Below are 23,094 nucleotides of genomic sequence, written 5' to 3' on the forward strand. Positions count from 1 at the left end.
CATTTTTTTAAACTTTTAGATGAGAACCTAATTATTTATTGTGGCCTTGTACAATAACTTTTTGTCATCATCTGAAAATCTGCAAACTTAAAACAAGGTAAATGATAAAAAAATTCAGTTTCATGTAGTCCATATTTAATCAAACTAAATAACCTGACAAACACATGTAAGGGTTCAATAGTTTTCCATGGATTGTAAGTGCGTAGCTATACATTCAACAAGTAAAGATGCCATAACAATAAGTAACGTTGACAGCATGGATACTTATCTTAAAACAAGCCATTAGAGTTACTGATGTAGTTATAATAATTACTCCTTGAAACAGGCATAAAGGATGTTAACATGGTTAAGTTACAATTGCAATATTTTCCTTCTGACAGAACTGAAATACTATACAGTACCTTTCACATAATCACCGGTCAACAAGACAATGAAACATGTCCTCAGTCTGGTCTAGGCCTGACAAAGATCACAAATGTGTCTCACTATAAGCAGTGATAAGATGAACAAATATTTCAGATCATGTGAGAAAGAACACATCAGAGAGTGGTCTCATGATGAAAATCTATTCTGTATAGAAGTTCTAGTGACATCGAGTCTTTAAGCATTATCAGAGAGGGCTGCTACACCAGGGAGAGTCTTTCCTTCCAGCAGCTCGAGACTGGCTCCACCTCCCGTGCTCACGTGGCTGACCTTTTGCTCCGTGTTGAACTTGGCTGCACATGTTGCTGTGTCACCTCCACCGATAATGGTGGTTGCACCACCTTCGGTTGCCATGACAACTGCATCCATCATAGACTGGGTTCCTTTGGCAAAGTTGGGGAACTCAAAAACACCAGGTGGACCATTCCATACAATTGTTTTAGCCCTGCCAATGACTTCAGCGAACTTGGCTGATGATTCGGGTCCCACATCCAAGCCTAAAGATCCAGCCGGAATACCAGATGAGACCGTAGCGTTACCAACATTGGCATTTTCGGCAAACTTGTCAGCTGTAACAAAATCTGTTGGAAGATGGATCTGAACATTATTTTTTGCTGCTTTTTCCATCAGATTGTTAATGATCTTAGCACCCTCTTCATCATACAAGGAGCTGCCAATCTCCATCCCCTTGAGGACCTTGAGGAACGTAAACGCCATTCCACCACCTACGATCATCTCATTAACCTTGTCAAGCATGTTCTCAATCAGCTGGATCTTGTCTGCAACTTTGGCACCACCAAGGATGGCAAGGAATGGTCTCTCTGGGTTATCCAAAGCTTTTGCAAAATAGGTCAGTTCCTTCTTGAGCAAGATGCCTGCTGCTCGCTGAGGGAGTTGACAACCAACCATTGAACTGTGAGCTCTGTGTGCAGTGCCAAATGCATCATTCACATAAACATCGCCTAGTTTAGAGAGGGATGCTCTGAAAGCATCTACTGCACCTTTTTCGGCCTTCACCTTTTTGCCTTCAGAGTCGACGCCTTTTCCTTCCTCTTCTATATGGAACCGTAGATTTTCTAACAAAATGATGGATCCATCAGCCGGATTAGCACATGCCGCCTCCACCTCGCTGCCAACACAGTCGCTTAGGAATGTTATAGACTTTCCAAGAAGCGTTTCCAGCTCTTTGGCGACAGGTGTCAACGAATACTTCTCGTTCCTTTGACCGTCAGGTCGCCCAAGGTGACTCATAAGAACAACGGATTTCGCCCCATTTTCCAGCGCTGACTTGATTGTAGGCAGCGCTGCTACGATTCTCTGGTTGTTGGTGATGTTACCATCCTTGAGTGGTACATTAAAATCAACTCGCATCAACACACGTTTGCCTTTCACATCAATTTTGTCGATGCCGAGCTTGTTGAGTGCCATGATGCTTGTTATGAGTCAAGGGCAAGGTCACTGTGCCGGTTACAAGGACATACTTCATTTATGGTTTTTCTTCCGATATCGTGATTAGTCTTCTGCCAGTTGGAGCATGCAACATATCACTCGTAAAAAATATATATTTTCCAAAATATAATTATTATGGTAAAGTTTCTACCCACTGTCGCCTCAGTTACATTTTCAGTTTGTTGAGTTTAGTTCTCAACTTATTTTTCTCAAAGCACGATTCCAGCATTAATAACAGATCTTATCAATCAGTACATCATTGGAAAAAGAATATGTTTTCAAAATTCAAAACCTTTTGATACAATGAGCTATATTTTCGAAATAAGTATGAACCTTCCCCTCGAAAATGCCCTCATTCAACTGTTGGATGGAATTTCTTATAGGTGGCCTAACGTCACTAACTGAAAAAGGTTAAGTAGTAAGCAGATATTCTTTCATAGTCAGCTGTATGAGAGAAATACTACCAGGCATACAACAACGCACTGATCAACACAATGAACGTTTATCTTCGGTTGGATTCGAACTTGCAACATCTTGATTTGTAGAGCGTCACGCTACCATCTGTGCTGCGGAGATTGTCAATTTTCATAGTCACCATCAGCATCAGCATGGTTTGTTTGTACATTTTTATGTTAATATTGTACCATGATCGTTGCAAGTCCTGGTGGTATAAGTATAATGCAAGTACCTGTAAATCTGATTTGCCCATCTAATTTCAAGCAAATTTCTCAATATCTGGAAAGAAGCCTCGGTTAAACCAATACATAAAATAGGGTAGTGTAAATGAATGTCAAAAGTATAGACAAGTAGCCTAGCCAAAGTTTTTTTGTGTGAAATGTGTATTTAAACACGTATTTCTTTCTTTAGAGATAATGACGTATAATAGAACTTACAATCTGGCTTTATGGCTGAAGATTGTACTGCTTACCAACTTATATATCTGTATATTTTTATTTCAAATGCATTAGATAATGGCGAGGAGGTTAGAGCAGTCTTCTGGCAAATTAGTAAAGCATTTAATAAAGTATAGCCTTAAGGGAAACTATTATAACTAGAAGCATGCGGCGTCCATGGCAGTCTACCTGGATGGTTTCGTGGCTATCTCGAAAATAGGGTACAGAAAGTAATAATATTATTATTATTTTTGACGGTTATGCTTTGGGGCCCAGTTGTTAAGAACCAGGTTATTTTAACGTCAGTTTAACTCCCAACCAACCGTAAAATATTTAACCAAACATGTTTCGGCGGGAGTTCCACAGGGATCGCTCTTAGGGCCCTTACTATTTATGACATACACTAAAAATATTATCGATGGTATCTACAGTAACATTTGTCTCTAGGCGAACGAGACATGTTATCGTAGATGATCAAGATACCACCGCTAATACAATAAATACTGACTTAGATATAATATCTCACATTGGGTAGAAAAATGGCAAGTAAATTTAAATCTAGAAAAGAGTGGGGCAGTATTATTCTCACGTAAGGTTAATTCATGTGCAAAACCGGTATTCTTGTTTAGGATTATACTTCTACTTATAGACTGGACTTCTCATGTGTTGTTAGATGAAACACAAAACAAACAAAGTCTACGTTGAAAACATGTTTAATCCGATTAATGTTTCAAATCAGTATCGGATACGGATTCGCTTTGTTTGTGTACGAGTCATCCAGTTGATCAGATACGGGTGATCCAACATTTGGGCAAGAGTCCACCAAAAACGTTTGGTTACGGATCTCCGTGGGTACGGATTGCCAGTTCCCGCTCATTTCATGTGTTTAGACCCAAGACGTGTTTAGATAGAACACACCAAACGTGCATACCGTTTGGGATTGAAACACATTCCTAAACATGTCTTGTATGTGTTTTTACAGTGTGGTTTAAGTAGTGAATTATACTTATTTAATAAGTGATATTTACTCGTCATCAGCATCTACCTGCAGTATTGCACGTTTTGCCTATATTCTTGCTTCTGTATCATTTCACCTGATTGAATCTGCTTGTTGCTTTAAAAGATGGAGTGAAACCAAATGCTGATTCCCGTGTGGCAGTGTGTGTGTTTAAAAATCAAATAATGGCCCCAGAGACATGAAGAATGTTTGTATAACTGGAAGACGCATGTATATATGTTCAAATGGATGTTTTGACTTACTCCCAGTATAAAAACATGTAAAAAATATAATTAAGTTACTTATATATACACTGATTTGTAGATATATCTACAGAAAATATAGAAAAATTTGTAACTGAAACACGTGGCGGTGCAGTCTTGGGGTTTTCATATGAACAGGACATGAAAGATGGATTAGTACCTAAAAGAAGTATACCGACATTAACACACGCTTATTTCCCCTTGACCACTCTTTCATTCGTGAGTTTGTAATGTTACCAGACTGGGCTCCTTTCTGTTAAAGATCGCGCATTCGGAGAGAAGTACCAGTTAGAAAACAATGCCGGAAGTTTAGTTATTTGCAAACAAACCCACATGTCAACAGAAAAGAAACAAGATGAAATTGCGAGTTAGGATACAGGGCGTGACAAAGACAGTCAGTTTAGGTGACGGCGGTGCGAAGGACGTTACATTTGCCGTGCTGAAGCAGAAAATCACATCAGAACTAGGATTATGTCATGTGTAAGTGTTGTGAATTGTCTTTAGCCAGAAATATCATATGTCATTGTCATTGAAACAAGACACATATAGCATTGACAATCAAGTCTTAAACAAAGCCATGACTAGCAGCATATATCTACATTAACATTGAACTTTTCAAAAACTATTATTTGATCTATCATGATCTATAGGCCTATCTGTATTGAAGGATGATACGGTGAATGACAGAGTTCTGGTATATGAGACGTCGGGATGAGTGATAGGGGCCGGATGAATGTGATTTTGTACCCAAGAAAATAAAACATTATGTATTTCAGTATATAATTATATTTATTTTAACGTTGGCCTACTTTAAGAATACAGTACCACAAACATTTCAAACAAGTGACAATACGCTATGCCGTAATTTGTGGTATTTTTTTGCAAGTCACACCGGCGAAACAATGCCCTGTGACGTCAGGGATCGTCAAGTGTACATAAGCTCCTCCCAGTGATCTATGGTCGAGCCATCAGTTACAAGGCTTCGCTGTAGGGCAGGAGGACAGCTTCTGCCTTTAGGAAGGGTAGATAATGTCGTCCTGTTCGCTGATTGATCCTTCTGTGCTATCCTTCAAGGTCATTAATTGTTAGTCGTGATAGATATGCCATAAACAGTCCAGTTGGATGGTCTCCACAAAGAACTTCTTATCCAAATGGGGGGCACAGGTGGCCCAGTCGTCTGAGGCTCCGCGATTCACTGTGCAGAGTTGCGTCCTTTGGGCACTCCAGAAATCTATGACTCTGGGTTCGAATCCCGGTTTCCCCGATTATGTTTCTAGATTTGTCAGCACCATACCCATGCTCGTGGTTTTCATTGAAGTGGTAAACATCTGAGACCTGCATCACTTCAGGCTTTCCTACCACATTAAGCTGGCACGCCATGATATAACTGGGATAATGTTAAAAGTGGCTTTAAACCCAACTCACTCACTCACTGTTATCCAAATATTGGGACCAGATAAATTGGTTAAACCTATATTAATTGTATTGTTTAGATAAGAAAGTGATAGTAAAGTACTTTAGAATGCTAAAAATAATCATGATAATGTTAATCATGTTAATTAGAAACTAAATCAAGAACAATTTGGGAACAAAATTGCCTCATTTCTTGGGGCTGCTACTTACTTGTAAGGGCAGCTCAGCGCCTTCTTGATTAGATCCGAATGCAACACTATATTTAAATGCTGCACTCTACCCATGAAGATCCGGGTTAGGATAGGTCTTCAGCAACCCATGCTTGCCGTAAGAGGCGACTATGCTTGTCCTAAGAGGCGACTAACGGAATCGGGTGGTCAGACTCGGAGACTTGGTTGATGAATGTCATTGTATCCAAATTGCGTAGATCAATGCTCATGATGTCAATACTCGATTATTGACAGACCACCGTCATACATCTGGAATATTGCTGTACCGGTATATGTTCAAAAACACACAAACAAACAAATCAATGGTGCACTCAGATTACTGGGCATTTGTCATTTTGACCGCCACTCTCTTGTTTGCCATAGGCTTGGAACACAATCATCATGTAACACCTTGTATTTCTACAAAATATCCCCAAGTTTTGTTTTCAGCAAATTATGTTACAATTCATTGAGATATGTCATCAGAGGATCCAGATAAACCAATCAAATAATAACCTTGCTGGTGAATCAGATCACTGGTTGACACTTTCAAGATAAGATCCATCTTTTAAATGAGAAAAGTACTAATGTAAGAAAAAACATAAGAGATTTAAGTAGAACACTTCCAATTTTTGTACATTTCAAGTTTATTGCCTTTAACATAGAAAATGGGTCCGAAAGTTTGTAATATTGCCACCATATTGAAAAGACAACATGGGTTACCTCCCTTGCCTTGTGATCTCAAGGTGTACTGAGTGTGATAATAACATTTACAGTCAGTTTGGCTCCAAATGAGAACGATGATTTGCAAAAAAACTCAAAATCAGGAATAATCTATTAAATGTCAATACGGTTCACGGAAATGAATACCCTGTACCCAACAATATCTGCTGTTTGTTATTTTTATTCCGTGGAAACAGGAAACAGTTGTTTCGGCAGACTTTATGATGATGCGGGCTGTGCCTGAGAACCAAGACTATTATTTTTTTTAGCCTAAGCCAATATTGTTTATATGTTATCCAATAGAACGTGTTTTAAACTGTATAAATGATAAGGAAGAGAATATATGGATGTCAACTTATTTATTATGAGGAACACAACGTTTCAGAGTATATGCTTTATCATACCTGATGAAGGAGTAAGCATATACTCCGAAACATTGTGTTTGATAAAATTTGTTTTTAAATGACTGCATTCAAGACTCATTTGTGAAAATATCGACTTGGTAAAAAAATGCTGATGTGATGTTAAATTCTAACTCACTGACTGACTTATGTATGATCATGTGTGATCAGTTCAAATATGTGTACCTGTTATATGTCAGATCTTACAACAAGCATGACATGTTCTTGTTTTTTTTCCACAGATCTTTTGCCCTAAGTTTGAACAAGAAAGACATTCTAGAAGGTGACGAAACAGTTCTAGATGACTTTGGTATTGTGTCAGGAGATCTCATCCATGTCTTGGTGGAGGAAGGAGCTTCGACCAGTCAGCCAAGGGAGGTTACTCCTACAAATCAACCAAGGGAGGTTACTCCTACAAGTCAACCAGGGGAGGTTACTCCAGCCACCAGTCATACCAGTACACTGTTCACCAGTGCCTCTAATGTGGATTCAAGATCAGACAGGTCTGAAGATCTAGATGCTTCAAGTGCAGATGATCCCATGGAAGGAAGCAGCAATATGGGAGGAAGCAGTGATATGCTTCCCATGGAGAATGATCCAGTTGTGAATCGGTGCTTAAGCGAGCCACTACAGTGTTGTGAGTCAACGACTGATGAGGTTCCCGTCTTACTGGCTCACTTATATGAGTCTGTTCAATGTGAAGATCAGAATGACTTCTTGTGGGTTGTGATACACACTTTAATGTTGGAGGCAGGATTCAAACCCACTCAGGTACAGCAACCAGTCTAACTGCTACGCTAACAGTTTGGGGGTAATGTAGCCATGTCTTGTTTCTTGGAAACTGGTAGTCTTCTGTAGGATAGGAAAATTTCTGTCAATGTAAATTCAGACAATGTAATTTACACTGTTTAAAGAAAGGCAGCAGTTTGCCGTGCAGAGTCGCATACCTTGTGTGTGCAAGGAACCTATGATAGTGGGTTCCAAAACCCAGCTTCACCCTGACAATGTGTCTTGGTTTATCGCCACCATACCTGTTGTCGTGGGTTTCACATGTTAAGTGTCTAAGACCTGCATAACTTTGGGATTCCTCCCACATTAAGCTGACACGCTGTGACATAACTGGAATACTCTCCAAAACTCCCTCCCTCACTTATTCATTTCATGGGGGGCACGGGTGGCCCAGTCGTCTAAGGCGCCGCAATTCGCTGTGCAGAGTTGTGTCCCTTGGATACGCCAGAAACCTTTGATTGTGAGTTTGAATCCCGGTTTCTAAGTTTGTCAGCACCATACCCGTGCTCGTGGGTTTCACCAAAGTGGTAAACGTCTGAGACCTGCATCACTTCGGGCTTTCCTACCACATTAAGCTGACACACCGTGATATAACAAATAATGTTAAAAGCGGTGTTAAACCTCACTCACTTAGTCACTATTTCATGACTCATTAATTGCCTTCGTTTCACTGCTCCTTGGAAAAGTTCACCGGTTGGGGGTTTGTGCTAACAATACAAGGATAAGGTAAAATAAGGACCCTTGAGCCCTTGTCATGTTTAGTGAAGATTTTAGAAATCATTATGAAGTTACCATGGTTATCATATGTGTTCATATAATTGAGAATAAGAATAAGACTTCTTTTCAACACTTGTGTTATTTTTGGACAACACCAAATACAGCTAAAATGTGTCAAAAACTTCCAAGGATTTCGGTTGGAGTTTTTCTAATATTTGAACTTGTGCAAGTCTTTGGCCCAAGTTGATTTTCCAAGGAGATGTAGATAAAGATGAAACAAAAACATCAAATAATAATTATGTTGAGATGAGCTTGTTATGCTCATAGTTAGATGTTCTCTTGAAGTTCAGAAAATTAGCCTTACTTTTCACTCAATTTAGCCATATGCACTGCTTGATCATGCAAGTCCAAAACTTGCCACAATTTTTTTAGAAGAAAAATGTAGGTCACATGAGCATGTTCGATAATGTGCATAAAAATATTTTATCATACTTGATTCTTTAATAAATTTGAAAGTAAACTTAATAACATAACATACATGTATTGTCAATGATTCTGAAGTGTCCAGCTTGTTATGTTCCAGGGTGATGACAGTGGCAGTTCAATGCCAGACAACTGGAGGCAGCCAGCACTCTACAACACCAGGTACCGTCTCCCGGAGTCTGACGGCGTGGTCAGCGCAGTGACAGGAGTAGTGATGGGGTCATTCCTCATTGTACACGGTAGGTAAACACTTTTATTTCGTGTTAGAAACAGCCGAGTTCATAAAATTTGTATCTTCACTTGTGCAAATATCACTCCACGCTCACCAGTGTATTGTTGACGTCATCCACACCGCATTAATGACATCATTGAAATCTTATTCTGGCGTCATAGCTGAGCATCCACTAGCCCATTTATCAAAGCCTAGCTTCCAGGCTTTGATACAGGCTAATGGACACGCTTGTATCGCGAAGATGAAGATTGTTGATGACATTTGACAGCTAAAGTTTTCTAAGACTGCAGTCTCCCCAATTATGTTTCTAGGATTGTCAGCACCATACCCGTGCTAGTGGGTTTCACCGAAGTGGTAAACGTCTGAGACCTGCATCACTTCGGGCATTTCTTCCACATTAAGCTGACATGCTGCGATATAACTGGAAACTGTCAAAAGCGCCGTTAAACCCAACTCACTCACTCACTAAGACAGCGGTCATGATCAGTGCATTTTTCTAAGGGGGAGAACAAAACAATTAAGAAATAATCATGATAATTGGTAATAAATAAATTATTACACTCGCATGTGTGTCATATTGATTTTACAAACTCGCGTAAGAATTTGTGTATATAGCTGGAATATTGCTGAAAGGCGTTAAGCAACAAACAACATGTTGGACAATGCCAGTTCTTCAAATTCACTGGGGTCACAACACAGGTCTCTGCCATTTCTTCCATTTGTACCATTAGAAAATGAATAATCATGCTTAATTATTTACCACACCCACAATGAAGGCTTATTCTCACTTGAATCTTCCTGCAGGTTACATTGTTGGCAATGAGATTGATGATTCCTGCTCGTACAAAGTGATCCTGAGGCCCAGCGAGTATTTCACAGGAGACACACAGCATGGTAATTATTCTTTCAACGTCATGATCCCGTAGATACAAGTTGCCTTTGTCAGGCGTTTAACTACAGTAATCTGTATTTGGAGCACACTGTACATATGACCTTTTAGGTCGGGGGTACATAGTCTTACCAAGGTTCCGTCCGACTACCCATCCGTCCAAAAACTTTGTCTGCGCAATTTCTCTTAAACTATTCAGTGGATTCATCTCAAACTTAGTACATATAATCTGTGTCATATGGAGAGGTGCAGTCAAAAGAAAAAAATTGTATTGATTAATTTTCCATTTTTTTATGAATTTTTCAAACCCTAACCCTATCCAAGCTATTTAATTTGAAACTACTGACACACTAGGCAGGTCAGGGGTATTAGTGAGCCACGCTCACTTTTGCCCTTGTTCTTTGTTGTTTTGGTTGGTTTGTTGTTTATTCCAGCTATATGACGGTGGTCTGTAAATAATCGACTCTGGGCCAGACAATCCAGTGATCCACACATTTGGGATACGATGACATACCTCAACCAAGTCAGCAACCACCCAATCTGTTAGTCGCCTCTTACTACAAGCCCGGGTTGCTGAAGACCAATTCTAACCTTGAATCATCACAGCACGAAACTGTTATTGACACAGCTTTGGTTTCTTTATTGACATTTAAGCTAGGTTTCTTCACTGCCGCTCAGTTTCTGAAAACAGATGTATCGTGTCGTGTTTGGTGTTAATAAGCACCCCTCTTTGTCAATTTTCTATGTGCCCGGAGCACTTATTACGATGAATACAGTGGGTGTTTTTTTATATAACTGAGTTTACACACTTTAAAAAATTAAAGAAAATATAAAGTTTCAGTTTAATGGTTTTTTATCATGTTTATCACCATGATGATGGCACTTACAGAAATAAATCTGTAAACCATCTGATGAAACAGGAAGACCACAGATTGCACCCTGTGTAGGGAGATTCACTGTAGTTGTGTTTCTGTGTGCAGGGCCAGCCAAGTGCTACAAGAACCTAAAGCTGATCTCTCGTAGTGTGAAGAACCATGTCTGTCTGCCGCTGCTGAAAGACATGAGGACAGGTGATTGTGTCATGTCGTATATTTCACTTGATTATGTGTTTAGTGATGAAATAATGTATTTTCTGAAAAAAGTAAAAATTGATATCTCATGCAAGTGAATTCACACTTTGTAACATTTTCACTTGGGCCACTCAATAAGATATCAACTTGTTCCGGTCACTTAGTGAGATAAAAATTTATTTGGCAAGAAAATTAAATTAAAAAAATACTCTTAATGCTGCAGCACATATTTCAAAATAATTTCTTGTGATGAGTGTTAATTCTCACTCACGCACTCACTCACTCACTCACTCACTCACTCACACACACTTGATCAAAATAACAAAGGCTTGAGAAATCCTACACGTTTTTAGAAATGTCACAACCTCTACATAGAGGCAGTGTTTACTATAAGTCGCGTGTGTAACAACATGATGTATTTTGCAGTGTTGGGGTACCCTGATGGGATAAACCTCCTGTCCTTGACACATGAACTGAAGGTGAGGGTCAAGGTTACGCTGTTGTGCCATGATTGGTAGGGTGTCAAGCAGTGGCATATTTTAATCCTTGATATTGTGCACTTTGATTATCAAATTGAAACCTCAAACATTAAAGTTGTGCACTGTATCTCCGACTGTAGGTTAAGATCATTGTAAGCTACAATCAAAATTTCATGTCATACTGTTAATAATTGATACCCAGTGAATATATATATTGAACAACTGCTTTCTGAAAATGATATTTGTTTGTATTACTCTTCACAATCTCCATCTTCTGTGTTTTGTAAAGGTAACCATAGCAGCATCTTTCTATATAGCCACAAAATGTATACTTGCAGGATATATTTAGGATTTCACAAAAAGCCACTCTTTTTCCCCAAATAGATGCATGTTAAACAATTACCTTTTGACAAACATTGGCCAGTCATACATTTACATGGTATGTTATTGTTATTATCATAGTTTTTTATAATAATTATCATAATGATTATGTCACTAAATCTATAGCCAAATTTCTAGATGTATTCATTCGTATTTCAATATTTTCATAAAACATAGGTAGGATTTTTCTCACAAAGTCCTTTCTCAAACTCACAAGTCCTTGATCCTAAAAGCTTGTACCGTCCAGAAAGAGTGAGTACAGTCATACTGCTTTTAGCGATTGTCCAGCAATATCATTGCAGGTGGAGACCCGAAATGGGATTCAAACAGTATAGGGAATCAAACCCAGATCTTCATCCAACTAGGCTACCACTTGATCATATGACCCCCAGTCACATAAGAGGTGACTTAATGGAACGGATGGTCAGACTTGATGATAGACTTGATTGATAGCGTGTCATCGTACCCTGATCGCATGGATCGTTGCTCATAATATCAATATCAATCACTGGATTGTCTGGTTCAGACTTGATTATATACAGGCCATCATCACATAGCTGGAATATTGATGAGTATGGTGCGAAACACGGAAACAAAAATCCAAACAAATACTGTTAGCGGTGCTCACTTGTATACTGAGTGACATTACTCTGTATAAACCGCAATTCATTTAATCTCATTAAAATCAGATTTTAGTTCGTGTTACTGCTGAACAAAGAACTGAGGACATCCTATTATGGGTCACTTCAGAACGATCTTTCATCTGACCAATCAGAGCGTCGCTTACCAGATCAGGAAAGTGACAGTTAGAATGTGTTTTCTGATCATTCAACCTCGAAATATTAACATGGGGTATTCCGAACTGCATTTAAGAGACTTTCCATAGCATTGGAAGTACTGCCATACAATCTCGGCCATCTATTAGACATTCTAGAATATTTTTTTTCTTCAGTTATTACAATTTGAATGGATATTTTTCAAAGAGTTATCGGGAATGGATATCGCCAGTTTCAAACCAGTGCTGTAAAGCTCTTCTTGTTCATCATTTCATTGGTTGTTTAAAGTTCGTGAAAGGTTGTTCTGACATTACCTATAATAGGATGTCTTCAGATCTTAGTGTTGTAGCGAGAACTAAGATTTGATTTTAATGAAATGCAATTAATTAAACCAGGAGATTTCAGTGGGAGCGCTACTATTTGGATAATCCTGGTTTCTCTGTAATTGTCATGCTTATACAACGTCTGAGACCTGCATAACTTTGGGCTTTCCTCCTACATTAAGTGGACACACCACGATATAACTGGAATATTGTTAAAAGCAGCGATAAAGACCCAACTCACTCACTCACTGTTATGTTTGTAGGATTAACAGTAATAGCAGAAACAGTTGTGTACAGCTGGTTAAAATCAGAAGATAGATAAATGGGATTAACATATCAGCCAGTGAAAATATTTGTCTTGCACCCTGTGCAGAGTGCTTTAGGCCACGCCCCCAAATAGTTTTTTAGAAGCCGATTATGGAGCATGGGATTTCAGCACTTTAACTTTGACATTTAAATACTTTGTATGTATATTATGATCTTTTGTCATTTGGAAATTGACTAAATGTGTCTAGGATAATTGATATTCACAACAAAATCGCCGTCTTTTTTTTCAGTTTACTCGCCCTTTTATAGGGTCATGTAAATAGGCACATGACTTAATGTTTCCCTGCAGTCAAGGTCATTGGTGTCATAGTGGTTGATGCCAGAAAGCATGGTCATCATCACACAAGCAGGACTTCGCTCAACAATGTTCAGTCAAAATGTTTTTTCCTTTGTCTCCTAGTTGAAGATTCTTGGTTTCCTGGACAGTGCGAGTCTCCTAAAGATGGACAGAACATGTCAACACTTTCATTCCCTTGCCAGAGACAGGGCTGTCTGGCGGCGGCGCTACCTCCGCGACTTTGGAAGTGAGTATCATGTGTCCCTTGTTGCCCTTTCCATACCTTAAGCCTGGTAAGCACTTAGTGTCTCAGATAGTATACCAGGGTATACTAGACTTCCAGGGAAAGATTAATTTTAAACATTTCAACACTGTACCCAGTCGGGGATATCACCACCGTTCTTAACGTCAAAGACCTGCATCTCTTTCCTCAAAGTTGAAAGTGGCTTTAAACCAACTTCCCCACTCAGGACATGTTGGTTAGGAAAGCTTTTATTATGAATAGAACAGTGGGAAGTGAAATAAGAAGTGAAGCTCTCACATTAGAAGAGAGTTACGTTACATGTTTCTGTGTGTGATACAAGTGGTGATTGTGTGAACACAGCATGGGGTACTGGCCATCATTGAGCACCGCAACTGTAGCACTAGGACAGTCTTTAAGCTTAGGCAAGACTTTTTTCTTTCTTTTTATGTGCGGATTTTAGTCCAACAATTTGGATCCGGGGGTCGAAAAAAATTAAAATACATTTTACTTATTTCTGGTCGTTGGTTTAAAAACAGAACTGTTTTTCATCTATCTTTTAATTTCACATTTTAATTTATTGGAGTCAGTGGATTCATAAACCAAGTTTAAACAAAAGTCTGGCTTTATATGTTTGGCAGTTCTCGACAAATTCTGCGGTAAAATTATCAAAATTCTGCAGTAAATATGCAGTGAACACATAACCATTTGCCCTTTGTTAACACTTATTTGTTTTTTTTACAAATTTGAGTCTCTAGCATTTAGACGTTTCAGATTTGGTTTAACATGTCAACTATATGTAGTCATGATACCACGAGAATGTTTAAAATTGACCATTATATATTTTAAATTCAGTTTTATTTTAGGATTCATATTTTGTTCATTTGAATCACATGTTAAATGTTTTGGGATCATTTGAGTGCAAAATTCAATAGAAAAGCTTGAAAATAATGAAAATTGGTGTTAAAATATTGAAAGGACAAATTCTGCATTTTTTCTGCAATTCCATGGTAAGTTACATTTTCTGCAAATCTTTTGGCGATCACAGAGTGGCAGAATTCGCCTGAGACTGGTTTAGTAGTGGGATTATTGAAATGGGGCCTAGTTTCCCAGGATTGTTGTATGAGCCGACTCATGTGGGGATTAGACTGGAAGCAGTCCCTGTTTCCAAAATGAATTTTAAAAAATAGGTCATATATTACATTATTTTCTGGTGAATGGTGTATTTTAAAAGCATTGTAAATATCTGTTTCAAGTTATTATTTTCTTGTTTGTTTGAGTGTTGAAGGTGATGTTTTGTATTTTAAGATGATAGTCATGACCTGGCTGTGTGTCTCTGTATCTTGGTGTTTGTCGTTGCTCGTGAAGTCGGTTACATCTCATTCTGCGTATAGTCCCAAAGTGCCTCTGTTATATTTCCCATTGTGGCTACATTGTTTTGGTGAGCATTTCTTCTTGTAAGACATAAACAGGTACCTAGTGATGATAATTCATGCAGCCATTTTTTTAACATCAGACACATGGGACTGTTGGCAAAGTTGAAGTGTAGGCAGAGAAAAGCGTAGGCACAGTGGGCGCATAGGCAGAGTGGGAGCATAGGCGGAGCAGGAGCATAGGCACAGTGGGAGCGTAGGCGGAGTGGGAGCATAGGCAGAGTGGGAGCATAGGCGGAGTGGGAGCATAGGCAGAGTGGGAGCATAGGCACAGGAGGAGCGTAGGCAGAGTGGGAGCATAGGCAGAGTGGGAGCATAGGCGGAGTGGGAGCATAGGCGGAGTGGGAGCATAGGCGGAGTGGGAGCATAGGCAGAGTGGGAGCATAGGCAGAGAAGGAGCATAGGCACAGGAGGAGCGTAGGCAGAGTGGGAGCATAGGCAGAGAAGGAGCATAGGCACAGTGGGAGCATAGGCGGAGCGGGAGCATAGGCAGAGTGGGAGCATAGGCAGAGAAGGAGCATAGGCAGAGTGGGAGCTTAGGCACAGTGGGAGCGTAGGCAGAGTGGGAGCATAGGCGGAGTGGGAGCAAAGGCAGAGCGGGAGCATAGGCAGAGTGGGAGCCTAGGCAGAGAAGGAGCAAAGGCGGAGTGGGAGCAAAGGCAGAGTGGGAGCGTAGGCAGAGAAGGAGCGTAGGCACAGTAGGAGTGTAGGCACAGTGGGAGCATAGGCGGAGCGGGAGCATACGCAGAGAAGGAGCATAGGCACAGTGGGAGCGTAGGCACAGTGGGAGCATAGGTGGAGTGGGAGCATAGGCAGAGTGGGAGCATAGGCGGAGAATGAGCGTAGGCACAGTAGGAGTGTAGGCACAGTGGGAGCATAGGCGGAGTGGGAGTGTATGCAGAGAAGGAGCATAGGCACAGTGGGAGCGTAGGCACAGTGGGAGCATAGGTGGAGTGGGAGCGTAGGCACAGTAGGAGCGTAGGCACAGTGGGAGCATAGGCGGAGTGGGAGCGTAGGCAGAGAAGGAGCATAGGCACAGTGGGAGCGTAGGTAGAGTGGGAGCATAGGCGGAGTGGGAGCAAAGGCAGAGTGGGAGCGTAGGCAGAGAAGGAGCAAAGGCGGAGTGGGAGCAAAGGCAGAGTGGGAGCGTAGGTAGAGAAGGAGCATAGGCACAGTGGGAGCGTAGGCAGAGAAGGAGTGTAGGCACAGTAGGAGCGTAGGCACAGTGGGAGCATAGGTGCAGTTCGAGAGTAGGCAGAGAAGGAGCGTAGGCACAGTGGGAGCATAGGCGCAGTGGGAGCATAAGCAGAGAAGGAGCGTAGGCACAGTGGGAGCATAGGCAGAGAAGGAGCGTAGGCACAGTTGAAGCATAGGCGCAGTTGGAGAGTAGGCAGAGAAGGAGCGTAGGCACAGTGCAAGTGAAGACACAGTGGGAGCATTGTTTTCCTGACGTCATGTTTAGTACTGAATGTATACAGGCAACACCTACAGGTATGATGGGGATTTTCACTTATAAGTGCAATTCTGTCATTACAGGCCGAGGGAACAATTCCTTGTCCTTGAACTGGTATGAGGTAAGTGATTTGTGATCTAAGGTAGGTTTATATACGCCACACTCAGCAATATTCCAGCTATATGACAGTGGTCTGTAAATAATCAAGTCAGGAACAGCCTGACTACCCGATCCTGTTAGTCGCCTCTTACGACAAGTATAGTCGGCTTTTACGGCAAGCTTGGGTTGCTGGAGACCTATTCTACCCCGGATCTTCACGGGATATGTGGTGTAAGGAAGGTGATATGTGATGATGGCTACAGATGATAGCAGTTGACAGGGATGTACCACCCTTCTACACAGCTGTTAGATATGACTTATCATGCACAAGAAAATACAGCCATGTCATGCAAAGATAACTTGTAGATTGGTCTTAAAGTTGGTCAGTGGTCACCCTTTAGTGCTTTAAAAGACGATTACGGTATAACTAATACAGGTTTTTGAACAGACGACTACTGCATTGTTTGAAGGCTACAGATCGGTTCATATTCAAACTTGGTAAATACACAGAAGAATCAATATCAGATATTAAATCATGGAAATGTCCAAACGCCATTTGTTTCTGTCACTGGTTAGGGATCATGGCCAGATTTAGCCATGTTTTAGTCCCTTCTCCTTCTTGAAGTTCATGTTTATGCTGTGGTGTATTTGCCAGCTGTACAAAGCACAGTACCGGAGTCGCAAAGAGGCGAGGAAGGCGATGCGAGAAATGACGATTATTACCCCAGGACAGGTGTGGATGCAGCAGCGCCCCCATCACCCATTTGCCCCCATGGCTCCCTACAATGGGGGGATTGTGGGTGGGGACTACGACCTCAACCCTCCCTTCCAAGGTAGGAAGTGTACAAGATTCCAGATCAAAGAAGATTCTGCAAACTTGTGAAAGAGCAAACTTAAATTAGTGCTATTGTTATTATCAAATTTTAATGCATACTTTTTAAGTATATAGAGATTATTAACCAAGTCTGTTTCCATAACATCAATATCATGTCTTAGAAATAAAAAAATTATATTATGCAAGCCTTTCTACATTTTTTTTTCCTAATATTGATATTGACGATGCAAAAACACCAAGGTTAATGATCTCTTTATCATTAAATATTATTCTTAAAATAATCAATGTTTTGTAAGTATTTTCACTCAATTAAGAAACTGCATATGAATAGTGTGTGAGTGAATCGCCCCATCTGTAATGTAGTGCCAAATGATATGCCGCCATGTTTGTCAACAGAAACAAGCAGACATTGCATCGATGTTTGGATCTTAAAAGTATCCCTCCTAGGTGACGTTTGCATATTTACTGGATTGTGATACCAAGTTTATCAGACAGACTTATTGCATGACACTATCCAAGTAATCATATGACTGTCATAAGTCGACAATGTTCTGCTCAACAGGTGTTCCCGATCCACTCGGGAGACGAGGGCGGAACCCACTGCAGCCTCTACTCCCCCAACCGAGATTTGACCCCTTTGGACCCCTCTCTGACCACAACATATTCCCCGGTCCAAGAGGGGGGAGGAGAGGGGGTCGGGGTGGCGGCGGGGGGTTGGGGAGGGGAAGAGGATGGATGGGTGGATTTGGGGGTGGTCCTGGGATGTTCTAAAGAGCTGAGTAGATTTGAAATGCAAAGGATAAATGAATTGGTTCCTGTCAGTATGGACTTTGAATTTCAAGAGAATATATGAGGGTCCTGATGAGGGAGTCACAAGTCACAAGTTGATTTTGGCAGCTAGTCTAGTAAGATTCTGTTGGTCTAGAAAGGTCAGCTAATAACTGTCCATTATGCTATCATAAAATCTAATGTTTGTTTGATTGTTTCTTGTTTATGCCGCACTCAGCAATATTCCAGCTATATCATGTCGGTCTGTAAATAATCGAGTCTGGACCAGACAATCCATTGATTGACATCATGAGCATCAATCTACGCAAATGGAATACAATGACATGCATCATCCAAGTTGGCGAGCCTGACCACTAGATCCCATTAGTCGCCTCTTATGACAATCACAGTCGCTTGTAATGGCAAGCATGGGTTGCTGAAGACCTGTTCTAATGACCTAAATCTAACGAAAATAATGTAAAATGATGTAAAAAGAAGGACCTTATTCGGGCGTTTAGACGTTTAGACTCAAAGATATTCACACAGATTGCAGCGGTCAGAGTAATTTTGGCCTTTTGCTAGCAGTCAGTATTTGTTCAGCTTAGTTGTTTAAAAAACAAACACAAACAGCGGACAAGCTGTCAAGTTGAATTTACAAAGCAAAAATAATATCTGTCTGTAGGAAAACATGGTGACAGCTAGTTCTGCTTTCGTGTCATTACTGGAATTTTTGTTTTTCACAATCATTGACTGTTGTTTTTTTGTGTCATAAGATATGTTATGCTGAACTTTTATGACATTTTATAGCTGGTTGTTTCAACTGCCCTCCTTCGTCCGACAGTTAATGGAAGACCTCAGGCTTTTGCAAATGATAATGCCCTGAAAATAGCGTTAACCCTTATAATAGCACAATTACAATAAAAAGTAAAGTCTTAATATACACTAAGCAAGTTTTATGGACACTTTTTGTTAATCTTTTATGATAAAGTTTGACTCATCTGATGTTTATAATAGTTTTTTTAGTGTTTTAACAGTATCCTATCAGGACTCTCTTATATATCTACAAATCATGAATTTGTATTTTGTGTCAAACAGACTGCAAGGCTAACAATTGATGCAATCCCAAAACACTTTGTGTGTAGATGTATGTGAATGATGATCCATGGCCTTCTGTGTTGATTGGCCCAGTCAGAGGCTGGGGTAACATGTCAAGGAGACAAACACTACCCGGTACCCCAGAGTACGTCTCAACTGTACAGTGTATATTGGTCTGTGTAACAGAGGAACTGTGTCTCTTCTATAGTTTGGCTTTTCCAATCAACATTTGATGGAAACATGTTCAGACATGTTTGTGCCTGTACATAAATAAAACATAAAACTTAAGAGGCTCATTTGTCATGTTTGTCTGGATAGAAATTTATTTTCATACAAAAGCGCTCTACATGAATTTAATATAAAACAGTCTAGTTCTCATTTTTGCTTCCAGTTCATGTAGTAGGTGAGTGAGTGTGTTAGGTTTAAGCTGCTTCGAGGTGGTGAGGGGAGGTGAAATGGGGTTGAACAATGCGTTCAAGTAAGAAACCGTACAACTTTATGGATAGCAACTTCTGGTTTATGCATACAGCGTCATTTCGGTGTAGATTCTTACCACTCCAGCTTGATAATGCTGTAAGTTTCTACATCGAAATGTCGCTATATGCAATAAACCAGAAGTTGTTATCCATAAAGTTGTACGATTTCTTAATCACCAACTTCTAGAATGCCAATCAAACAGATCGCTTTCGTAGGGAGTCCGGGGTCCAGACCCCCCCCCCCCCCCCCCACCCCCTTTTTTTAAAACCAAATGTATGTTGTGGGCAGTAAAATTATCTAAGGGAGGATTTTGATATTTTGGACCCCTCCCTTTTAAAATGCTGCATCCACCCTTGTGTTCATAGTTATATGTTTTCCACAGTGCTAACGCAATGAGATACCATACCTAAGTTCACATGGATACCCCACTCAGAAAATTAACACAAGCCAATCAGTCCTTAATGATTAACGCTAAGGTGGATAACTGCAAGAAGTGTCTTTTAACCTCTTTGGGTTTGAGGAACTTGTTGATTGAACCAGACCTTCAGCTCTCCCGTCAGAGACCGCCTCCCTGGTCTAGTGGTAAAGCGTTCGCCTGGAGAGAGGAAGGTCCGGGGTTCGATCCCCGGCTGCGTCATACCAAAAGACGTTAAAAGATCGTACTTATCTTGTCTGGCGCTCGGCATTAAAGGGCTAAAACAAGGACTGGTCGGCTCGGAGTCAGTATACCGTTTCTGAGTGTGGTATCCATGTTAAACTGCGGCATGATATCTCAGTGTGCTAGCGCTATCAATCGGCATCAGTCCGGACTAGTACATGCAGCCACACACACACATACACACACGTCGTTATATAAGCGTAATAATCTTGGACGCAACGTTAAACCCAATTTCACCTCACCTTCACCCGCTCTGTCAGCTGGAGGTGGTTAGGTCGCTCAGCACATTGTTCAGTTATTGTTGGTTTGTCAGTTGATGGTGGGAGGAGAGCCCAAAGGGAAGCAGGCTGTAAACATTTATCAGGTGGTGAAATCTACAGCATGGGTATCAAGCTCACAAGCCTGGGATCACAGTCAATACAAACCTAGGATTTGAACCCACGATCAGTAAATGCTGGCATGGTTCAGGATGCAAGTGTTTTTGTTCGTTTGTTATTTAACACTGCACTCAGCAATATTACAGCTATATGACGGCGGTCTGTTAATAATTGAGTCGGGACGATGAGCATGCCATTGGGATATGATGACATGCATCAAGCAAGTCAGTGAGCCTGACCATCTGATCCTGTTAGTGGGATAATATGAAATTTCACAATGCAAAAGGAAACGGGAAGGTCAATTTACAAATTGGATAGGAATCCTGTGAGTGACTTTTAGAAAGTGTACTCCAATGCATGGATCATCTGAGTTTTAGCAGACCGCCTCCGTGGTCTAGTGGTAGAGCGTCCGCCCGGAGAGCGGAAGGTCCGGGGTTCGATCCCCGGCCCTGTCATACCAAAAGACGTTAAAAGATGGTACTTCTTGTTATCCTGTCTGGCGATCGGCATTAAGGGTTAAAGCAAGGACTGGTCGGCTCGGAGTCAGTATACTGTGTCTGAGTGGGGTATTCATGTTAAACTGCGGCATGGTATCTCAGTGGGCTAGCACTATAAATCGGCATCAGTCCGGTCTAGTACAAGCAGCCACATACACACACACACACACACACACACACACACGCGCGCGCGTACATGCACGTCGCTATGTAAGTGCAATAATCTTGGACGCTATGTTAAACCCAATTTCACCTCACCTGAGTTTTAGCATCATTGGCCATGGGATTGCAGAGAAATGATGAAAATCCGAAAGACAATTCACCATTACATAATTATTCACTTAAAAAATAGCACTGCAGGTTTGGGTGCATTACCTGCAGCAAACATGGGGTACTCATGCCACACAAAAAGATTGATCATAATGTTTGCAAATGAAAGGCTGTGTTTTGTTTGTGATTGGATGTGGATGTGATGTGTGATCCGATTTGCATGTGAGATGACGTACTTTACATGTGTGATTGAGTGTATGTTTGAGAAGATTTGCTTTACGTGTGTGATTTAGTGTAAGTGTTTATGGATGAAGAAGAAGTGTTTGGGTGTAACTGTTTTTGTATGAGAGGATGTGTTTTGGTTTGTTTGTTTCTTTGTTTGTTTCTTTGTTGTTTAACGCCGCACTCAGCAATATTCCAGCTATATGACGGCAATTTGTAAAATAATCGAGTCTGGACCAGACAATCCAGTGATTGACATCATGAGCATCGATCCACGCAATTGGGATCGATGAAATGTATCAACAAAGTCAGCAAGCCTGACCACCCGATCCCGCTTGTCACCTTTTACGACAAGCAGTCGCCTTTTACGGCAAGAATGGGTTGCTGGAGACCTATGTTTTGGTGCACATGTTATAACCCCTTTTGGTCTTTTTTGGCTATATGCTTCTGATCTGGTGCTCATTTCAAAATTAACAATATTCTTGCAATATTACAACAGGAGACACCAGAAACGGATTTCACTCATTGTACCTTGGTGGGGAATCGAACCCTGGCCCTTGGCGTGACAAAGATTTAATGCAAAGTTTTGGTTTTTTACCAAATCTGAAACAATTACGGTTTGCAACAGATAAAAGACTTCTGTAAGTGTTCAAATGGTTTAATTTGCCATATTGACTTCAGAAATGCGTGATTTCATAAAAAAAAATACATGAACAAGCCAAAATGTCAATTTACAAATCAATAACGTGTGTGTCCACCTCTGGTTGCCATGCAAGCAAAACATCTTCGTCTCATTGAATGGACCAGGCGTCGCACAAAGTCCTGTGGGATATCTGTCCATAAGTGCTGGAGCATGTTTAGAAGTTCTTGGAGTGTCTGTGGAACACGTGGTGGACGTCGAAGGCGCCGATCCATCTCATCCCACATGTGCCCGATTGGTGAGAGATCAGGGGAGCGAGCCGGCCAGGGGACGACATTCACGTTGTTTTGTTGAAGAGAATCCTGAATATGATATGAGGCCGGGCGTTGCCGTGTTGAAATGTAATGCCTGGGCCATGACGACGCAAAAACGGTAGAACAACAGAGCCGATGATCTCGTCGCGGTAGCGCTGTCCATTGAGATTTCTATCAAACGGGTCCTCTGTCTTGCTGTAA

The 23,094-nt window shown here is 40.8% G+C and overlaps 2 protein-coding genes across 2 annotated transcripts; one reads left to right on the top strand and one right to left on the bottom strand.

Annotated features, from left to right (window-relative positions):
* Nucleotides 1–118: 118 nt before the first annotated feature.
* On the bottom strand, nucleotides 119–1,894 carry LOC124151807 (phosphoglycerate kinase 1-like). The gene has a single exon (XM_046524447.2). The coding sequence runs from the start codon at nucleotides 1,849–1,851 to the stop codon at nucleotides 601–603; it is 1,251 nt and encodes a 416-aa protein (XP_046380403.2). The 5' UTR covers nucleotides 1,852–1,894; the 3' UTR covers nucleotides 119–600.
* Nucleotides 1,895–4,250: 2,356 nt separating this feature from the next.
* On the top strand, nucleotides 4,251–18,667 carry LOC124151806 (F-box only protein 7-like). Its single transcript, XM_046524445.2, has 10 exons — nucleotides 4,251–4,505; nucleotides 7,014–7,542; nucleotides 8,861–8,999; nucleotides 9,797–9,886; nucleotides 10,862–10,951; nucleotides 11,378–11,430; nucleotides 13,638–13,761; nucleotides 16,725–16,762; nucleotides 17,396–17,573; nucleotides 18,138–18,667. Exons 1-10 carry the CDS (start codon nucleotides 4,381–4,383, stop codon nucleotides 18,344–18,346), a joined length of 1,575 nt encoding a protein of 524 aa, XP_046380401.2. The 5' UTR covers nucleotides 4,251–4,380; the 3' UTR covers nucleotides 18,347–18,667.
* The last annotated feature ends 4,427 nt before the right edge of the window (nucleotides 18,668–23,094 follow it).

This window comes from Haliotis rufescens, unplaced genomic scaffold, assembly GCF_023055435.1.
Source record: "Haliotis rufescens isolate VD_foot unplaced genomic scaffold, xgHalRufe1.0.p SCAF_23, whole genome shotgun sequence".
Lineage (NCBI taxonomy): Eukaryota > Metazoa > Mollusca > Gastropoda > Lepetellida > Haliotidae > Haliotis > Haliotis rufescens.